The sequence below is a fragment of the Curcuma longa genome, chromosome 14 (assembly GCF_044706935.1).
Source record: "Curcuma longa cultivar G26 ecotype Majalengka, Jawa Barat chromosome 14, ITB_CL_G26_1.1, whole genome shotgun sequence".
Lineage (NCBI taxonomy): Eukaryota > Viridiplantae > Streptophyta > Magnoliopsida > Zingiberales > Zingiberaceae > Curcuma > Curcuma longa.
The window spans coordinates 7,057,571-7,078,506 of record NC_133874.1 but is presented as its reverse complement, the minus strand read 5'-3'; the positions used below and the strand labels follow the sequence as shown (position 1 = coordinate 7,078,506).

General features: G+C 41.5%; 3 protein-coding genes across 4 annotated transcripts; all 3 read right to left on the bottom strand.

The window, feature by feature from the left end:
- Positions 1 to 1,071: 1,071 nt before the first annotated feature.
- LOC141844832 (uncharacterized) lies at positions 1,072 to 7,259 on the bottom strand. Its single transcript, XM_074732821.1, has 7 exons — positions 6,803 to 7,259; positions 2,236 to 2,349; positions 2,010 to 2,078; positions 1,915 to 1,934; positions 1,804 to 1,848; positions 1,224 to 1,331; positions 1,072 to 1,137 (listed from the first exon to the last, which is right to left on the bottom strand). The coding sequence occupies exons 1-7, from the start codon at positions 7,257 to 7,259 to the stop codon at positions 1,072 to 1,074; spliced, it is 879 nt and encodes a 292-aa protein (XP_074588922.1).
- Positions 7,260 to 9,412: 2,153 nt separating this feature from the next.
- Positions 9,413 to 11,707, bottom strand: LOC141844941 (polygalacturonase At1g48100-like). Its single transcript, XM_074732922.1, has 4 exons — positions 11,255 to 11,707; positions 11,018 to 11,185; positions 10,381 to 10,419; positions 9,413 to 10,278 (listed from the first exon to the last, which is right to left on the bottom strand). Exons 1-4 carry the CDS (start codon positions 11,705 to 11,707, stop codon positions 9,463 to 9,465), a joined length of 1,476 nt encoding a protein of 491 aa, XP_074589023.1. The 3' UTR covers positions 9,413 to 9,462.
- A 2,015-nt stretch (positions 11,708 to 13,722) lies between these two features.
- On the bottom strand, positions 13,723 to 20,222 carry LOC141844940 (phytochrome B-like). Of its 2 annotated transcripts, XM_074732920.1 has the most exons (4): positions 17,792 to 20,222; positions 16,724 to 17,531; positions 15,644 to 15,937; positions 13,723 to 14,193 (listed from the first exon to the last, which is right to left on the bottom strand). In XM_074732920.1, the coding sequence occupies exons 1-4, from the start codon at positions 19,998 to 20,000 to the stop codon at positions 13,995 to 13,997; spliced, it is 3,510 nt and encodes a 1,169-aa protein (XP_074589021.1). In that variant the 5' UTR covers positions 20,001 to 20,222; the 3' UTR covers positions 13,723 to 13,994. The 2 variants fall into 2 exon arrangements, with proteins under 2 accessions (XP_074589021.1, XP_074589022.1); XM_074732921.1 differs by lacking the exons at positions 13,723 to 14,193; positions 15,644 to 15,937 and having other exon boundaries at positions 16,751 to 16,980; positions 17,093 to 17,531.
- Between the last annotated feature and the right edge of the window lie 714 nt (positions 20,223 to 20,936).

Here is a 20,936-nt window from a genome sequence, read left to right as displayed (position 1 = left end):
GAGATCGCGCACGGACATGAACCGAGTGGGCTTCCACCTAGTCTCGGGGAAGATGAAGAACGCCAATGGAAGTGATCGGGCACGGAGAGGAGAATGCGAGCGGGCGGCGATGGCAATCATGGCTGGAAAAATGAAGGCAGGCACGGAGAGATCGAAGAATGGCGAAGCTCAGAGAAAGGTTTAAATAAACATATATTGTTGAAATGCCTTTAAAAATTTCTAAATTCTGAAGTTTGAAAAATCCAGAATCTTTCTCCTACCGCCCCGATCGAGACCCTCAAGGCGGAGGCGAGGACGATCGACGTCAAATCCGCAAAAGTGCTGCTCGCCGCCGCAAAAGGCGAGGACGATCCGCAAAAGGCGAGGACGATCGAGACCCTCAAGGCGGAGACTACAAGGCTAAGTCTACTAGCACAAATTAATAGGAAGCAGAAAAAAATAACATGGAAAAAAAATACACAACTAGTAAAAAAAATATATGAGTAATCGATGATTCATACTTAATGCACCCTCACAACTACTGCAATAAAAAATACGATAAAATACAAATACATGTAATCCATAATTCATGTTCAATTTTATGATTCGCAACTATTCACAAACTAATATCAGGCCTAAACTGCAAATGACAAAGGTGAAGAAGTGAGAGCAAAACAATATGAAAGATTTCACAAATGGAAGTGCAATAGTGTTCTTAGATGAGTAAACACTCAAAGTGATCTAACAAAACAATGAAATGCATCAAATGTACAATCTGTTGGGTTGAGAGCAAAAAAACATAAAGATTCACAATCTAAAACACATGAGAAAGATCATGGGATTTAAAAAACAATAATATCAAAGTATCTCCATTTGGATGACTTTTTGATAAGAGCTCAAGAACAAAATCATGAGGGCTGCTGTGAATAATAAAAGACAAGGTCATGCACAAACTCCTCAAACAGAAATGCCACGAAGCCTTTAACAAGACAATGTGGAGAAGAGGAGAAGAGCACAAGTACCATGAAACCTCTTCACGTGGATATTTGTGGAAAACCAGCTCAAGTTCCAATGCATCATTGACCTAAGTAATCAGGTATCATTTTGTGAACTTGGTATCTCAGTATCTGTAGCTTGTTTTGCACTTAGGGATTCATCCTGAAAAGAATTCGCAATTAGGGAAAAAAAATTGATAGCTAGATGATGAGTTGAGTCTCTCTATCAATTCTGGCGAGATCATTAACCTTGATGCAGACATATACGTAAAAGAGATCCAACTGTGAACGTAGAACTTCAGTGACCCAACTACCATCCCTGTCTAATGGCCATGTAGCGGACAGTTCCCAATTTATCTGCCGTTGAGTATTCAGTTCAGTTTTAAATGGCCATGGAGTATTCGGTTAAAACGGAACCGAACCGAACCGAATAAATCGAAAACCGAATAAATCAATTTTTTTCGAACCAACCGAACCGACCGAATTTTCCAATAAAAATCGAACAAACCGAACCGATATTTTATCGGTTAATTCGGTTTTCGACCGAATTAACCGAATTTTTTTTAATATTATAAAAAATTTTACTAATAAATTAGAGATTTATATATTTATTTACTTAAAATTTATAAATTATTTTTTTAATTTAATTAATTCGGTTAATTCGGTTTAACCGAATAAGAAAATTTAAAACTGAAACCGAACCGAATTAACCGATTTTTTATAAAAAAATAACCGAACTTCCGAAATAACCGAACCGAATTAAAAATTCGGTTCGGTTTGATCGGTTTATTCGGTTTAACCGAATTTTTGCTCACCCCTACCTTCCAACCTCCTTCAACAGCTGAGTTGCAACAACAATATCATCCTCTCCACACTACATGAAACCATCTTCTACTATCAGCTTACAAAACAAGAAAAGCTTGAGTCGCCATACACTCACCATTAAAGTATCAAGAGTTCCTGCAGAAGGTAGTTCAAATTTTAACCTTGTATACTTGAAATAATCCAAGGATAAAGTGATAATTGCATGAGTACCTTTATCAATAACAGCATCAAATGAACCAGACTCGAAAGGACTCATATCTCGTACATCCATTTTGATATCTGTTGATGTAATCAAGAAGCAGCATGCATCACATAAGAACTTTATCTACCTAACGACAAATAAAGACTAAAACATGTGATGAGAATATCATCACCCAATGAAGAAGTTTATGGGCTGAAAATAGTAGAGCAAGCTATCATAGATTAGAGAGCATACACTTGAGCGCTAGTTTATCAGCATACTTCGCCTGCATAGTTTCTATCAGCACAGATGATATATCAATGTTGACAACGTCTTGGTAACCAGCATCAATCATGTCCTCACCAAGCACTACAAAAATAATCCATAAATAGCGACGGATTTATCGACCGATTAAAATTCGGTCACTAAATTAGCGATCGAATTTTAACTTCGGTCGCTAATTAGCGACCGAATTCTAATCGGTCGCTAAATTAGCGACCGAATTTTAATCGGTCGCTAATTTAGCGACGGACATAAGTTTGGTGGCTAATTTACGACTGAAATTAAAACTCGATCGCTATTTAACGACCGAAATTAAAATTCGATCGCTAAATTAGCGATCAAAATTTGATTGGGTCGGTAATTATAGGATTTTACGATGAGGAAAGAATTTAACGACAGAATTTTGATTCGGTCGTTAATATTTAACGACGGAACTCCAGTTCAGTCACTAATTTAGCGACTGAACTCTAATTCGGTCGCTAATTTAGCGACCGAACTAGCATCGATCGTTAAATTAGCGACTGAACCTGAATTCGGTCGCTAAATTGAATTACGATGAAATTTTTAACGCTTTTTTTTCGGTCACTAATCGGTCGTTAATCGGATTTAGCGACCGATTAGCGACCGAAAATTCGGTCGCTAATCGTAGGTTTTTTTGTAGTGAAGTGCTGTTAGAATTTGAGTATCAACTTTAACAAGCTAATCATTGTCAAGAAAGCAATATTTGTAAATACATCAAGGATTGATGAGGCATCTAGGGATGAATAATTGAACTCAAAACGATCAATAAAATTTTAACAGCAACATATGATCATGATTTTATAACTGATGCCAATAGTGAACCTATAACACTACTCGGTAGCTAATCTCTAAGTTATGAAATTTTGTTGCCAATAGTTCTATTTATGTCCTTATCTAAAATGCAATAAGTACATACAAATCACTAAACAAGTTACAATAAAATCTTAAGGATTGATCGGAGATCTAGGAATAACTGATTGAAATTCTAAAAGGTCAACGGTAATCTTCAACAGGAACATATTGGTCATGATTTTATAAGAGATACCAACACTGAACTCAATACAACTCGTACCTAATTTGTATCTTGTGAAAGTTTGTTGCCAATAGTTTTACTCTGTTCTTATCTAAAATGCAATAAATATATCAATGGTTCAAGAGAACAATCAACTAAGCAGCTCAACTATGAATGAGAACTTCAGCTTACATCACTAATCAAACAGCTAAAATCAAGGGTTCTTGAGCTTACTTACAACAAACATATCCCAATTGCCCATCATTTTGGCCTATATCCATGATCTTAAGAACAAACCAAACAAGAGCCGTTCAATGGACCATAAGGAAAATGTTTTTCCCGCCCAAAATGATTTGAACTCACGCACACCAGATCGATGCCACTCCAAGATTCAAAATTCATCAAGGATCAATCATTTCGCCCTCTCCCATCGCGAAGCACAAATCAGGAGGCAAATATCCGCAAGATGAGAAAGGACGTGCGTCGATCGTTTGTGTCTTGGAAGGAAAGGAACCCTGAGGGGAAAAAAAGAAAAGGAAAGGGGAAAAGGGGCAGTACCTGAGTTTCCGCAGCCGATGTTGAGGATGCGGTGGTCGAGGCGGAGGTAGAGGTCGAAGAGGGAGACGAGGCTCGGATAGTTCATGTACCAATCGTAGGTGGAGTCGTTGTCCCGGTACCTCTCGTCCCAGAACGAGACATTCTGGTAGACAGGCGTCCTAGCCGACGAGCTTGAAGCCATCGCGCTTTTTCTTTCTTTTTCTCCATCTCCACCTCTGTCACCCTCGCCGCTATCCGGCGATCTTGAAGTCGTCGCGATCTCTCTTTCTGCATCTCCACCTCTTCGGTCATTATTTAGCGACCGAACTTAATTTCTGTCGCTAAATTAGCGACCGCCACAAACTTCGATCGTTAATTTTAGCGACCGAACCTTTGTCGGTCGTTAAAATTTGGCTTTATTTCACATAAATACCGTCTAATTCAAAAATTAACGACCCAATATTAATTCCGTCGCTAATTTAGCGATCGATTTTTAAATTCGGTCGCTAAATAGCGACCGATTATAATTTCGTCGTTATTTAGCGACCGATTATAAATTGGTCGCTATTTAGCGACCAATTTTTAAATTCGGTCGTTAAATTAGCGACCGTTTTAAATTCGGTCGCTAAATCCGTCGCTATTTAGGGTTATTTTTGTAGTGCAATTGCCCATCATTTTGGCCTATATCCATGATCTTAAGAACAAACCAAACAAGAGCCGTTCAATAGACCATACGAAAAATGTTTTTCTCGCCCAAAACGATTTGAACTCACGCACACGAGATCGATGCCACTCCAAGATTCAAAATTCATCAAGGATCAATCATTTCATCCTCTCCCATCGCGAAGCACAAATCAGGAGGCAAATATCCGCAAGATGAAAAAGGACGTGCGTCGATCGTTTGTGTCTTGGAAGGAAAGGAACCCTGAGGGGAAAAAAAGAAAAGGAAAGGGGAAAAGGGGCGGTACCTGAGTTTCCGCAGCCGATGTTGAGGATGCGGTGGTCGAGGCGGAGGTAGAGGCCGAAGAGGGAGACGAGGCTTGGATAGTTCATGTACCAATCGTAGGTGGAGTCGTTGTCCCGGTACCTCTCGTCCCAGTACGAGGCATTCCGGTAGTTAGGCGTCCTAGCCGACGAGCTTGAAGCCATCGCGCTCTTTCTTTCTTTTTCTCCATCTCCACCTCTGTCACCCTCGCCGCTATCCGGCGATCTTGAAGTCGTCGCGATCTCTCTTTCTGCATCTCCACCTCTTCGGTCATTATTTAGCGATCGAACTTAATTTCGGTCGCTAAATTAGCGACCGCCACAAACTTCGATTGTTAATTTTAGCGACCGAACCTTTGTCGGTCGTTAAAATTTGGCTTTATTTCGCATAAATACCGTCTAATTCAAAAATTAACGACCCAATATTAATTCCGTCGCTAATTTAACGATCGATTTTTAAATTCGGTCGCTAAATAGCGACCGATTATAATTTCGTCGTTATTTAGCGACCGATTATAAATCGGTCGCTATTTAGCAACCAATTTTTAAATTCGGTCGCTAAATTAGCGACCGTTTTAAATTCGGTCGCTAAATCCGTCGCTATTTAGGGTTATTTTTATAGTGCAATTGCCCATCATTTTGGCCTATATCCATGATTTTAAGAACAAACCAAACAAGAGCCGTTCAATAGACCATACGGAAAATGTTTTTCTCGCCCAAAACGATTTGAACTCACGCACACGAGATCGATGCCACTCCAAGATTCAAAATTCATCAAGGATCAATCATTTCATCCTCTCCCATTGCGAAGCACAAATCAGGAGGCAAATATCCGCAAGATGAAAAAGGACGTGCGTCAATCGTTTGTGTCTTGGAAGGAAAGGAACCCTGAGGGGAAAAAAAGAAAAGGAAAGGGTAAAAGGGGCGGTACCTGAGTTTCCGCAGCCGATGTTGAGGATGCGGTGGTCGAGGCAGAGGTAGAGGCCGAAGAGGGAGACGAGGCTTGGATAGTTCATGTACCAATCGTAGGTGGAGTCGTTGTCCCGGTACCTCTCGTCCCAGTACGAGGCATTCCGGTAGTTAGGCGTCCTAGCCGACGAGCTTGAAGCCATCGCGCTCTTTCTTTCTTTTTCTCCATCTCCACCTCTCTCACCCTCGCCGCTATCTCCGTCGCGACCTCTGCATCTCCACCCTCGCCGCTATCCGGCGATCTCGTTAATTTTAGCGCCGAGTTTAGGCTTAGCCGACGAGTATCATCGCGCTCGTCGCGATCTCTCTTTCTGGCCGCTATCCGTCTATCTCCACCTCTTCTTTATTTCGTCCGTTAATTCAGCGATCGAACTCGTAATTTCGAGTCGCACACGAGATCGTTCCAAATTAGCGACCGCCACAAACTTCGGTCGTTAATTTTAGCGACCGAACCTTTGTCGGTCGTTAAAATTTGGCTTTATTTCGCATAAATACCGTCTAATTCAAAAATTAACGACCCAATATTAATTCCGTCGCTAATTTAGCGACCGATTTTTAAATTCGGTCGCTAAATAGCGACCGATTATTTCCGTTTATTTAACGACCGATTATAAATCGGTCGCTATTTAGCGACCAATTTTTAAATTCGATCGCTAAATTAGCGACCGTTTTAAATTCGTCGCTAAATCCATCGCTAGTTATTTTTGTAGTGCAATTGCCCATCATTTTGGCCTATATCCATGATTTTAAGAACAAACCAAACAAGAGCCGTTCAATAGACCATACGGAAAATGTTTTTCCCGCCCAAAACGATTTGAACTCACGCACACGATCGATGCCACTCCAAGATTCAAAATTCATCAAGGATCAATCATTTCGTCCTCTCCCATCGCGAAGCACAAATCAGGAGGCAAATATCCGCAAGATGAAAAAGGACGTGCGTCGATCGTTTGTGTCTTGGAAGGAAAGGAACCCTGAGGGGAAAAAAAGAAAAGGAAAGGGGAAAAGGGGCGGTACCTGAGTTTCCGCAGCCGATGTTGAGGATGCGGTGGTCGAGGCGGAGGTAGAGGTCGAAGAGGGAGACGAGGCTCGGATAGTTCATGTACCAATCGTAGGTGGAGTCGTTGTCCCGGTACCTCTCGTCCCAGTACGAGGCATTCCGGTAGTTAGGCGTCCTAGCCGACGAGCTTGAAGCCATCGCGCTCTTTCTTTCTTTTTCTCCATCTCCACCTCTGTCACCCTCGCCGCTATCCGGCGATCTTGAAGTCGTCGCGATCTCTCTTTCTGCATCTCCACCTCTCTCACACTCGCCGCTAGCCGGCGATCTTGAAGTCGTCGCGATCTCTCTTTCTCCATCTCCACCTCTCTCACACTCGCCGCTATCGGCAGATCTTGAAGCCGTCGCGAGCTCTCTTTCTCTATCTCTATCTGTGTCCCTCTCAGACTCTCCGCTGGCCGGCGATCTTGAAGCCATCGCGAGCTCTCTTTCTCTATCTCTATCTCTCTCACACTCGCCGTCGCCGGATATTTCAAGTGTTCTTGTGCCGTTGTGAGGTAAATTGTAACTTAACCCTAATAATTACCTTTATTTCAGTAAAGTCCTTGAATATTATATTTTATCTTTTAACCCCTAAAATTTCTTATTTATTTATTTTACTTCCAACTCAAAATGCTAAAAATACTCTCAAGGTGCTAATAATAATAAACATTAATTAATAAAGAGAAAATTTGATACCGATTTAAATTAATTTAATATTTTTATTTTTAAAAAAACTTTTGTTCATAGTTTAACTGTGTAAAGATTTAAATAATGTTAATCTCATTAATATTCTTTTAATCATCAATGTGATTCTTAAACATCCACCAAACGCTCTACAAAGTTTCCAATTATATGATTTTCTAGTCAAATTAATAAATTTAGACACTAAAAGTTGACAGTTGGGAGTAAAATAAAATTATAATTTAAAATGATTTAAATTTAAGTTTGATTTAAATTATTTAGATTTTAATTCGGATATATTTAAATTAAAATTATTTTAAAATTATGCCAGTTCGATTTGAATTTGACTTATGAATAATTAAATAAAAAATTATAGATTTAAATTAGGTTCAAAAAATTATCAAATATATTTAAGTTCAATTGGAATAATTTTAATTTTAAATATAAATTAATTATTTTTTGAGTCAATTCAAAAAATTCACGAATAAACTTAGATTCATTTATACCCCTGAGTGCAACGAAAGATCAAGGATTTAAATATCACTAAAGATAAATATTTTAGAAGTCAACTTCTTCTTACGTATAAGTTGTATTTTGAATTCATCCGATATATAGATGATCCAGGATGTCACTATAGCCATCAATTTAAATTGGATCCGTTAGATTAGCCCACCCTACCAAGCAATTTAAACAGATTGGGTTGAAATTTTATCAATATATTTTAAGATGGATTCATTCGCCTAAGTCCACGATCCGCATGGGTTGGCCCGCAGCGGGCTTGGGTTCGCCCGCGGATTGAAATTTTTTTTAAAAAAATTTAAAATTTAAATAGAAAATTCAATAAATTAGTGAACTTGATATGTCTAAATCACAATGCAAACTTAAAATTTTCAACTTGACTAATTTAAATTGTAATCCAAATTTAAAATTTTTAATATTTTTTTATTTTTTGATAGGTCCGTAGGTTGACTCGCCTAATCCACAACTCGTCTTGGATTAGGAAGGATTGGAGATTTTTCAACCTGCCAAGTTAGTGGATCGGCAAGTCCCGTCCCACGATATAATAGATTTTTAATGAATTGATCTGTTCCATTATGAATTGATCCGTTTGATCGTTCTAGATGTCACACACAAGAACTCTAACCTAGCCACAAATCGTGGCTCGTAAACAATACCCCACCCCCACTCATATTCTTTGTTTCAACTTTCGTTCCCAAGAGAATATCGCATGTGTATGGCTTCTATTTATGGCAATCAGGGTGTCTTTGGAACAAGCGTGTTATGCCACACCTTTATGCAGCCTTAAGCCTTCCAACCTCATTCCCTTCTCGTCTCTCAAATCCTAAATCCTAAATTCTAAATCCCCGATTAAATAACCTTTAAAGCTAGGGTGTGCCCCCTTAATGGCCACATAATCCTCACTCTCAAACTTGTTTATTTATCACTTCTAAAGCCGTCTTCTTATGCTTTTTGTCTCTCGCAAATGACTTCCTAAATCTCTACCACTAATCGATTGCTCCACTCGCGTTAACTCGATAGGGTTCGAAGGTGGAATTGAGTAGTAGAAAATCTTTAGGGGTACCCCACGACAAAGCTAGGGAATATTAGGTGTCCCGAGATAGATGAGTCGCAATAATACGAACCTTTTTATCGATATAATTCACTAAAGCTTTTCAAAGGGAAGCACATGACGAGAAGCACTAGGGAAAGGGGAAAGCTAGAAAGGGAGAGTTGAGGAAGGAGAGCATGCGCCGGCCCACGCCAACCTTAACAACTCCTTTTGAGCACCATTTGAATTAGGCATCGCGCATGTTTCAAATATCTTTTTTTTTTCTAAATTATTATTTTAAATATTAAATTTTAATTTATCAACTATTAATTTTATTTTTAATTTTTCATATATCGAGATACAATATTTCAACTATTGTTTTTTTTATATATTTTTTTAATTTCGTAACTAACTTAACCGACGGCACTGGTCCGTTGCAAACTCCATAACGGCCCTCGGCATCCCCTCCGTCAAGCACGCCGCCGTCACCGGGGGGATCGTGAGCGTCGCCGCCACCCCGTAGACGTTCCAGCAGAAGGGTTCCATCAGGAAGTAGTCCCTCGCCGGCAGCAGCTCGACGCCGGCGAGCGTGATGTTGGTGCAGGGGACGGCGTCGCTGCAGGCGAGGTGCAGCGGCGGGCTCCGCACGTCGTACGTGCCCCGGATGTCGGCGTAGGTGACGCCGGCGATGCCCACGGCCGAGGTGGCGTTGGGGCAGGACTTGGAGAGGCAGTAGTACTGGTCGATGATGATCGGGTTGCGGACGTCGTCCATGCGGATGCCGGCGAAGGTGACCGCCGTCACCGCGCCGACGCCGCCCTGCCACGTCTTGATGCGGACGCCGTTGTCGGAGCGGCGGATGACGCAGTTGCGGACGGTGACGTTGGTGACGCAGGCGGAGCTGCTGCCTTGCTTCCCGAGGGAGCCGATGCTGATGCCGTGGCCGCCGGGCCCGCAGGTGATGTTGTGGATGTCGACGTTGGCGGTGCCGGCGCCGATGGAGACGCAGTCGTCGCCGTTGGAGATGAGGGAGTCGCGGATGACGACGCCGTCGGAGTTCTCGAGGTGGATGCCGTCGGTGTTGGGGCTGAGGGCCGGGGAGGCGATGCGGATCGAGTCGACGGTGACGTTCCGGCAGCCGTCGAACCGGAAGTGGAATTGGGGGCTGTTCTGTACTTTAATGCCACGAACGGTCAGATTTGAGCTCATGAAGAATCTCAACGCCTGAAAAAAAACACACACAAAAATAAAAATAAAAATAAAAAATTCTTTTTTAGAATTTTTGTGAATTTAGTAATTTATTTTATTTGTTTATTTATTTATTACCACAGGGCTGTCACAATTTCCTGATGAGGCTCCATTTCCCTGCAAAATTAAGAAGGAAAAAAAGAAATATTATTATCATTTTCCCCCTAAAATTTAGAGTAAATATCGAAATCGAAAGAGTTGCTCTTCTACAAAAATGTGGAATCCGCCACTTTAGCGGCCCCACACGATCGACTCCACCATCTGTGAGGAGATAAATCGGAAAACTACAGTTGGTCATGAAGCAGGAGGATATTGCCTGGCTTCGTCAGGATTCGAACCCTTGTCCTCTTCTGCAATTCTGTTGCGTCGTAACCAACTCAACTATGCCCCGGGGGTCGAAAGAGTTGCTCTAGCTACATGGGAGGAAGAGATTGTAGCTTTGCGAGTGTAATATTTACGATTTTACAATACCGAAAAGTAAGATTCGATGATAGGATATGGATCGTATGGACGAGAACGAAGGTGCCTCTCGCTAAAGATAAGCATATCGAGCTTTGTCTATTCATCGTATCGACAAAGTTGAATAAGTGTTGGGTCATGATTCGTGACGATGTTTGAGAGGTTATAACTTTTTTTGGTCTAGTTTTGAATAAAAATTATTATGAGGGGGTAAATGAAAAAAAAAATTATTGTAGAAAAAAATTATATAATATACCTTGTGAGGTTTGCAAGGGAGGTCCCACCATTTGGCTCCCTTTCCATCAATTAGGCCGCCTCCTTCCAGTCTCAACCCATTGGCTCTGTAGAAGACCAGCCACTGCTTCCGGTTGTTGTTCGCCGGCCACTCACCGGGGCCGTCCGGCGGCATCATCGTCCCGTCGACCTTCAAATGAATCAAACAAACACAGATCGCACAAGAATTTAGATGGAGGGAGGCTCACGGAGCACGCACGTGGAGGACCAGCTCAGAGCTCCGGCAAGGTCCTGGGAAGATGGCCGACTGGAGCTTGAAGCTGTAGCCGCGAGGGACGAGGACGACGGCGCCGGGCTTCGCGTCTTGGCACGCCGAGTCCCACGCGGCCTTGAACGCCTCCGTGTCGTCGGCGACGCCGTCGCCCGCTGCCCCGTAGGCTCTCACGTCGTAAACCGCCGCCGGCGCAGGGGAAGGTGTCGGCGCCGGAGAAGGAGGGAGAGGAATCGAGGCAGCAGGAGGAGTCGCGTTGCTGCAGTTGGCGGACGTCGCGTTTGACGAGCCCCGCGGTGCGGCGGCGGTCGTCGCCGGAGGCAGAGCAATGCTCTGTTTTAAGTGCTTGGTACGGTGGTGGTGGTGCGTTCTTCCCTGGACCAGGCTGAAACAGAGGACCAGCACGAGAAGAAGGTGGAGAAATCGTGGGAGTGGTTCCATTGAGCACGAGTTGTTGAGAGAGAGAGAGAGAGATCCCACAAGTATTTATAAAGGATCCAAGATCCACTTGTTCGATCGATCTAATCTATCTATCTATCTAGTAAATTGCACGCGAGGAAGGAGTTACGTTGTCGATGTGAAAGGTGATGGAAGAGTTGGAATGATGAATTTTATAGGATGAGACAAGAGACGACGAAGACGAAATGACGGTGGTGGGAGAGGAGGAGGAGGAGGAGGAGGTGGTGGTGGTGACGGTGGTGGAGGGGCGGAGGAGCATGCAAGCATTATTCTAATGGCTGCAACCGACCAAATACATGCGCAAGGATAGCTTTTGAAGAATGTGGTGCGTCCATTTGGTAGTTGAGTTGAGTTGGGGGAGCACAGGGAAAGGTAAAGGTAAGTGTGTGAGTGGTGCTTATGTTCCCGATAAGAGTTGAATTTCGACAAAGTCGAAGCAATGCCCTCTCTCGTAATTAATAATTACAGTTTCTCGATTTACCTCCTCATAGATGGTCGTAGGACTGATCATGTGTGAAGCCGTTGGGATGGCGAATTCCACATTTGCTGAAATGAGTGGGGTCTTAACTTTGCGTTATGCTTTGTCTATAATTAATTAGTATGCAGCAAAAATAAATATAATCATCAAAAACAAACACAAAAGATAAGATATTTTACTTAGTTCGGAACTCCCGATTCACTCCGAAGATTAGTTCTAGTGATGCTGCGGCCACTACTAAATTTTTTTCTCAAAAATCTTTCAGTCTCTTACAATCAATTTCACAATAATAAAATAAAATATAAGATGTAAATATAAATGAAAATAACTTTATCTATCAGGAAAGTTAAAAGGTAGGTGAGTAAGGGTGTGTGAGTGGTGCGTATAAATTTTTCACATGGATTTGTACCTTTGTATAGTTCGATAAAATTTTCAAAGGTCTTTCGCTTAAAGTGATTGGGAAGTGGAGTTTAGTGGGGAGCTTACTCAGTGACTAAGTGATCTCATCTTTATTTAGAATCTTCTAGATTCATGCTTTCTAAAAGTAATTATTTCATGATGTACTTGTTGATATTATTTAACATGATTAGAATGAAATGAGGATTATAAAAGACATAGAGCATGTTAATTAAATGAAAGTGCATTTCCTTTTGTTTGATTTATTATTATTTTTTATAACTTATTTTTACACTAAGGCCTAAAATTTTTACATAAGAAACTAAAAATCAAAACAAGAAGGTTACTTTCCAAAAAGAATAAAAGATATGTTACGGTTGAATTTCTAACTAAGGATATTTTAATTAAACTAAATTTTAATTTATCCATCATCAAATAAATCGAGAAGCATTCGCAGTGACTCATCCATTACCTCTATAGTAGGTCACGGTTGAATTTCAAATCCAAAATTCTATCAAAAACTTTAACCGTTGCATCGTTATCCAATGACAAATCCACACATGCGTGCGTGTGTGCGTGCGTGCGTGCGCGGGTTGCTTAGTATTATATTCATTATTATTATTATTAATTGATTAAAAGTTAGGGAATATGGATAGCTAGGGTTGGCATTGGCATGCATAAAGGAGATAAGGATAAATATTGTATTAAATGGCCTCGGCGTGGCGTGCGTGGAGTTCCATTTCACTTCATCACTTTCAAATCAAAAATATATAATTTTGATTAATAATAATAATAATAATAAAATAGGATAAAATTAGGGTTTGTATTATGGTGATGAGAAGAGAGACCAAGGTCAGTCCAATTGTGGCCGAGTCAATTCTAGTACCCTCGAGTGCTTTCTTAAACGTGACTAATTTCATCATTGTTCATTGTCGATGTATGTCGTCTTCGTCATTTGGCATTATGGAATCTTTAGTTGTGCAAAGACTTCAATTTTGGCATGACTCGCTTAGTGGATTCGAGAATGGAGGAGCAATCAGAAACTGTTATGAGTCGCACGCTTCCGCGAAGGATGGGACGGAGTCAGAAATTTCATATTAAGATGTGTGTTTACGTTGAGGGTTCGCCCTTCATTTCTATACCACATCGACCCCGTAGACAATTCGGAGAGTATTACAAGCACATACAATTTACAAATTGTGTATTTCCTCAACAAATCCTTTCTCGATTTGATTATGGCAAATACATACTACCTCAAGTAAACACTAAACTAAAACTCATTCATTTCCGAGTCATCTATCCTTCATTGTGATCCCGAAAAGTCCTTCGTTACGATGAAGACGACGGCGGAGAGTAAGCGATGAGCGATGATCTCGATTAGCTTTGAATGCTTACTCAGGATCTAGTGGGTAGTTCGATGGCAATGAGGCAGTAACACCTCTCTGACTCCCTTACGTATTGGACTTCCCCGTTCATCAGTTTCAGTATTTTTCGGCACAAGCTGAGTCCGAGGCCTTCTTCGGTCACCCACCAAGAGTTGTGAAACATGTCCTGAACCAATTCTGAAGGAAGGCCATCTCCAGGACAAATTATTCTGAAAAAAGAACAAAAAAACATATAGAATTGATGGAATAACTTGATCAAAATTTGATGATAAACAAACAGGTTGTTAATTTGTTGCGAGCCTACAACTATAGTTCGATATTAAATTTTAGTAACTCGAGGGAAGATGAATTACAGCATTCAAGATGAAGTAGAGGGGTGCTAACCAGGGATCATGTTGGTTCGAGTAGTTGATAGTCTGAAACGAATATGACTAGAACAGAAGAAAAGGCCCAGGTAGGCAACAAGAACTCAACCAATGAATCATGTGATGAGTTTTTATGATAATAATGGGGAAAACCCTTCGAGACTTGATTCATAAATTAAAATTTATCCAACTGACATGTTCAGAAATATGCATGTACAAAAAATGAACAAAATGAATCATGTGATAAGTTTTTTTACCATAAATATTGAGGAAATAAAAGGATACCGAACCTGATTCATAAACTAGAATTTATAAAACTAACTTGTTTACAGACATGCTTCATCACAACGATGAGCACTAAAATTACTGATAATTGAGATCATGATCAGAAACACACGACCATAGAGAGTTAGTAGTGATTAGAAACATTTGACGATGATAAAATTTTCACAAAAGCTACTGACTTGCAACAAATGAAATGAAAGTGAAAAATCATATTCGTGCAAATATGCCATGTATATTTTTTTAGAATTTCTAATTTTGTTACAAAAAAAAGTTGTAATCAAGAAAGAAAAAAAATAAACCCATGCTTATTAATCAATGCAATTCACAGATGGATTTGGAGAGTTTTCAAACCAGTTCACTCGACATTGAGCCTACCACGAAATCAGCAAGTATTCTGATTAATCATGGAATTGAAAGGGAAAAAGCTCATAACAATCCACTAGTAAATGAGGAAAAAAGGGCTACTTTATGAATCTTCCACGCAATACAAATCAACTTGATGACCAATTTAAATCATTTTATTATATTCTTTTGCCTTCCCCTTGCTTCCAGGTGACTGAGGGGACCTCTAGTTCTCGCTTATCGCTATAATATTAATATTATCCTCTACAGTCTCCTGTCTTTTATCTTCACTTCTCATAATAGAGAATTTCTAAGGTCCTACATCTACTGAGAACACTGAAAAGTTTTCCAAGCTTGTTTCCCAACCTAAAAATAAACAAACACTTATGCTACATATATATTACTCAGTTCCAAACAGATACATCGTAAATGTCAGGTAGGCATTAATATTTTACCAAAAAATGAGATATAGAGAGAATGATTTTTATTCTCAAGATGTAACATAAACCATGCATGCATAAACAAGCAAATTTACAAGAAAGAATGTAAATGGAAGCGACTCTGGAGACCACACAAAGCACATCAGAATTTAATAGTAGAAATTAATGGCAACGGTTGCACTTAAAAAAGGAAAGTTGGTAAAAATTTAAACAAAATGAAAGCACACCTGAAATGTAGAAGAACCATTTCAATTCCATCTGGACTCTGTTTGAGAGTTGGCCTAACCTGCATTTCTACCCAACCTTCTGGAGATGGTGCATAACGGATCATGTTAACCATAAAGTCTGCCAACACTTGCTGAATCCTGAGTTGATCACCATAAGCGAGCATCACTTTTATTTCCTCAGGAACATCCCGAATCAGCTGTAAACCTTTCTCTCTCAATAAAATCATAACTTGACTAACAACAGCATTAACAATGCATCCAAGTCCGAATTCAGTTTTGTCAAGTATTAAGGATCTGGTATCAGATGAAAACATAAAATTAACGTTGGTACAGGAAACAAATAGAATTTGAATGGTAGTTTCATCATGGAAAATATATAGCAAAAGTGCAGTATCAATAAAATGATTTTCATATAGAAGAGACAGAAATATTTTTAAAAAGTCAAAGAGAATTAGCACAATCAGTTCTACAGAAAGATCATAGTTAATAACCAAGAAATATAGTCTACAATCATATAATTTGGCAAGTTTTATAAATATAGTCTTACAGTTGCACCGGCATGTAAAGTTACTATATATTCTTAAATAACAAAAATATGTTTTACCTCAATACTTAAATATAGTCTTACAGTTGCACCGGCATGTAAAGTTACCTTATTTTCTGCCACTATCAATAATTCAGTTTTATAATTATTAGTATCCTCATCTTTAACCTTGTGAAAGTTATGCTGATTTCTATCGGGGCACAACTAGAGAAAAAGTATCATCTCCATGTTAGTATTCTCATTAACAACTTTCACAAGGATAAAGAGTGTAAAAATAAGTGTCTATTGGAAATTTGAAAAACAACCTAGTATATTTCAAAATATCTCAAATATAACATGACACATCATGGAGTTGATTATTCTCACTATCAAACTTAAACTAAAAAAAAAAAGAAATCTGCAAAAACCACTCCAATCCATTCCTTCAAGTTCATATTTGATACTTTCCGGTGCCAGTAAAATATTCAAAGGAATATGAACTATCTAAGTGAAAAACTACTTTTTCAAGCAAAAGCATAGAAAACAAGAATACTTACCCATCCTCGATACTTTGTAAATTCCCATCCATTATAACTTTCATCATCTGCCTCTCACAAGAAGCACTTGTTTCAAGAAACTGCCTTTGATCATCATCCAAGTTTGTCTTCTCCAATAGTGAGTTTGTGAACTGAATACCACTCAGTGGATTTTTTATCTCTTGGCAAATGTAAGCCAACTCTTTCATCCTAGCAAAGCATTTCTTTTCCTGCTGCCTCTGGATCTCAATTGCTTGTTGCAATTCGGGACTAGCTGTCTGCAAGAAACAAAAGGCTCCAGTTACCTGACCATCCACATTACTTCTTGTATTTGCTGTCAACAAAGTCTGTACAAACTTTCCATTCTTGTCAAAGAAAGCAAATGGATACTTCTCTGTTTCCTTCCCCTCGATAGCATTATGAAGTAGAACCATAAACTTAGTCATAGAATCCGGTCCCTTTAGACGACAACAACTGCCAAAAACCTCTCCAACTAGAAGTTTTCCAACCATTTCCCCTCTTGACCAACCAGTAAGCTTTTCCATTGCCATATTCCACTCTGAGCAACACGTATTCTCATCGGAAGCAAAAATGGGGGGAATCAAGGCATTAGGACTATGCACAATAGCTTTATAATCTCCTTGGATGTTAATGAATTTGTCCATGACGACTTTTTGTGTAGTAACATCCTGACCAACAAAGCAGACACCCACAATATTATCTGTGAAGTCCCTGCTAGAACATGCATTAACGATCACAAAAACAGCATCTTTTGAATGTTGTGAGCCAAATGTCTTCAACTTTATCTCGACATCTTTATCTTCTTCACCTGCAGGAATCTGAGTTTGGTGAATGATATAAAAATCCAACAACAACACCATTACATCTATATTCATGCATCTTCAACACTCTATTTTGATGATGAGGCTATATGTGTGCCTGCTTAAGCAGTACCCAGCATAACTGGCATGTCATATGGGACTAACCAACAAAGGAAATCATCACAGCAGCAGATTCAAGTTCTCAACTGTAAGTAATTTCAAATGATATTACATAACTGGTTTGTGAAAATCAAAATGGATTAAGTACCTTTTAGGGCTCGATAGACAAGCTTGTCAACAACATATGCCGACTCCTCAAAGACAAGGTCTTGAACTAGCAATTTACCCATGGCCTCCTCAACTGGTAGTCCTGTCAACTCAGCAATCTTAGCATTCCACCCATTTATGCACCCATCTGAGTCAACCGCAAAGATAGGTGCAGTTGCTGTCTCTATCAACCGAACCATCTCCCTTGCAACTGAGCTAAGTTCATCTATCCCATGCATTTCCAAATCACCAAATTGGCCATCGACAATGCCCTTCGAGTTGCTCGTTCCCTCAACATCCCTAAAACTATCACGCAATATAAGCTGCAGTGAGTGGATGGCATCCATCTCAGCATTTTCCCAAGGCAAGCTCTTGCTTTTGACTACCTCCAAGAAGGCCTTGAAGGATGTACGTGGGTGCATCCGTTGCCCATCGTCCTTGTCCTCTGGATGATGCTTAGCTCCGCCCCATTTGATTTCCTTAGCTGTATGAGACCTGAACCAGAACAAAAAATCTTTTCTTGTGATGAATGCCACAGCCATGCCACAGACTGCATCACCAAGCGCTGCTGCTCCAGGGTATCCAGCATCGGCAAGGCTGTCAGTGCTCAGACCAGTTGAGCCCCCATGGGAAGTGGACAGCCATCCGACTATGTCCTTAATCTGTGCTTCAGTAGGTGTAACACCGAGTGGCCAGTACTTTCCATGGTAGAATAGGGCAGCCCCGTCACACTTGACAAGGTCCATAATGCTGGGGCTCTGAGTGATAATGCCGGAAGGGGAGTCGCGGAGCAGCATGTCACAGAGGAGAGTCTGCGTGCGGAGGATATGCTTCTCCGAAAGCTGAGCAGCCAACTGGAGTTCCATATTGAGCTGAAGACCAAAGGCCTGCATGAGGAACTCGCAGGCGTAGCGAAGGGGAAAGGGGATGCAACGAGGGGAAGTGTGGTGGCAAACGACAAGGCCCCAGAGCTTCATAGAGCCCGCCCGGGAGGAGGAGGAGGAGGATCTGCCTCCATCCTCATCGCCGCTGTTGATGATGACAGCCATGGCAAGGGAGGCAATGGAACCCATGTTGAACATATACTGGGCATGGCAATCGTGTGGGGCACGGAGAGTAGAGCCGACGAGGCAGAGTGGCTGGACCAAGCGGTCGTCCTGGATAACGCGGACGGGCGTGGCGTTGCAGTCGGCGATCATGCGCACACGGTTCTGCTTGAAGAGGAAGCGGGACGCCTGTGGGATGTCGGTGGCCGGATAGTGAAGGCCCATATAGGGCTCGAGATCGTCGCGCTTAGACTCGGCCACCACCTCGCCGTGCTCGTCTTCATGGAATTTGTACACCATGACGCGGTCATAACCGGTGAGCTCGCGGACATGCTCGACGACGGTGTCGCAGAGGAGGCGGACGTCGCCGCCGGGGAGAGCCTGGAGGCGGGAGATGGCTCGGACGGCAAGCTTCTGGGACTGGACGGCTCCGGCAATGGAGAGGGCGGGGTCCTCGGCGCGGGCAGGCTCGAGGTCCAACACGATGCCGACGTCGATGCGGTGGAGGATGGCGTAGAAGGGCTTGCGGGAGGTGCGAGAGTGGATCCAGAGCGGGTTGAGGAGGGCGATCTCGCGGGCAGCAGCGGCGCGCTCGAGGAAGGCCGCAGCGGAGGGGGTGAAGAGGGAGCGGACGTCGGCGCCCAGAGCGAGAGCAGGAGGATGAGGGGCGCCGAGGGAGGGGACCGACTGGGGAGACAGGTCGAGCAGGTCGAGGGTGTTCTCGCTGTAGGCGATGATGCGGAACGAGGGCTCCTCGACGGCTATGGTACAGCCGAAGGGCTGGATGTGGCCGCCGCGTTGCATCTTGGACAGGTAGCCGGTGATCTGCTGCTCCAGGACGGAGCTCGATGGCGCCGAGCGGAGGACGGACTGCGAGTAGTCAAACGACCGGCCCGACTCGCCGGACTTCTCGAACACGGCGTGGAGACGGGCATCCTCCGTATACTGCGCGATCGCCTTGTTCATCCCCGATTGGCGGCTACTTCCTTCTCCTCCTCCATGGCGGCTACTTCCTTCTCCGCCACCGCGGTCCCTCTCCGACGACTGCGACCCCGCATTAGCACTGCTATTCCCCTGCTGCTGCTGCTGTTGCTGATGGTGGCGATGCCATCCTCCGCCACCGCCACCGCCGCCGCCGCCTCCTCTGCTGCTACCAGAGGCCATGCTCGATCCGCTGCCTGCGCTGTGGTACCAGAAGGATTGATCTGCCCGAACAGCGATTATCCGCGAAGAATTATTGAAGAATTGGAATAAAAATGGATGATTGGTGGATTTTTCCGGTGGGAATTGCGATTTAATCCTCTTGCGGCCATTGGGAGTTCCGAGGGCAATCACGGGATTTGACGGCCAACCGAACAAGAATAAAGGGCGAAAATTAGGAACACGGAAAAAAGGCAAAAACAAAAGAAAGAGCTTTTTTATTTGAACAAAAATTCAAAAAACCTTCGAACCACAACATAATCTTTTTCCAAAATATCAAAAACTCAGACAAATTAAATTAGTTTTAAAATATTGTATTACAAATCAATTTTATATTATTTTTTAATTGATAGAATGACGGTTGTATTTATCACATGATTAATATGACTATGACAGATTCCCAAAATATTGGCTGAAATATATAATTCTGCCTATTTCATTTTTAAAATAAAAAATATTTAATTTGATGATTTTAAAAATAAGAATTATCTTTTCATCTTTAATCCAGAATAAAAAAAAAGGAGATGACAAGGTAGTAGGGGAAGAAAGAGCAACCTCTTTGGATGTCTCTCTTTAACTTTTTAATAAGAATCTGCAAGTCAAGAAAAAAGAAAGAGAGAGAGTGAGAGAGAATAAAAAACACTGAAGTGACTAAAAGAAACCTGCATTTCTCCTGCGCTTGTTTATATGATGCAGTGCAAAACCTGAAAAAAAAAATTGACTATCAATGAGAAAAGCAAATAAAAGTTGATGATTGACTTGAAATTTTCAAAATGATGATAATGAAAAAAAAAATGTCAACTACAATGTTCTGACTCTTTAAGAATATCAAATCTGAATCAATTCAGAATTAAGTTGAGCTTGGGACAAGAAGTTGGGGAACATTGTTTGCAAAGAAAT

Bases quoted from the DNA above. Each gene is read 5' to 3' on its own strand.
- LOC141844832 (XM_074732821.1), bottom strand. From the start codon at position 7,259: ATGGCTTCAAGATCGCCGGCCAGCGGAGAGTCTGAGAGGGACACAGAT. The intron at 2,079-2,235 runs GTATGCTCTCTA...TTACATCAACAG, and splicing joins TGATAAACTAGCGCTCAAGT to ATATCAAAATGGATGTACGA. The intron at 1,138-1,223 runs GTTAATGATCTC...AATTCTTTTCAG, and splicing joins ACGTATATGTCTGCATCAAG to GATGAATCCCTAAGTGCAAA.
- LOC141844941 (XM_074732922.1), bottom strand. From the start codon at position 11,707: ATGGAACCACTCCCACGATTTCTCCACCTTCTTCTCGTGCTGGTCCTC. The intron at 11,186-11,254 runs GTGCGTGCTCCG...ATTCATTTGAAG, and splicing joins GCTCTGAGCTGGTCCTCCAC to GTCGACGGGACGATGATGCC. The intron at 10,420-11,017 runs GTATATTATATA...TTAATTTTGCAG, and splicing joins TCCCTTGCAAACCTCACAAG to GGAAATGGAGCCTCATCAGG.
- LOC141844940 (XM_074732920.1), bottom strand. From the start codon at position 20,000: ATGGCCTCTGGTAGCAGCAGAGGAGGCGGCGGCGGCGGTGGCGGTGGC. The intron at 15,938-16,723 runs GTAAGTATTCTT...ATCTGATACCAG, and splicing joins TTACAAAGTATCGAGGATGG to ATCCTTAATACTTGACAAAA. The intron at 14,194-15,643 runs GTGTGCTTTCAT...TTCTTTTTTCAG, and splicing joins ATGGTTCTTCTACATTTCAG to AATAATTTGTCCTGGAGATG.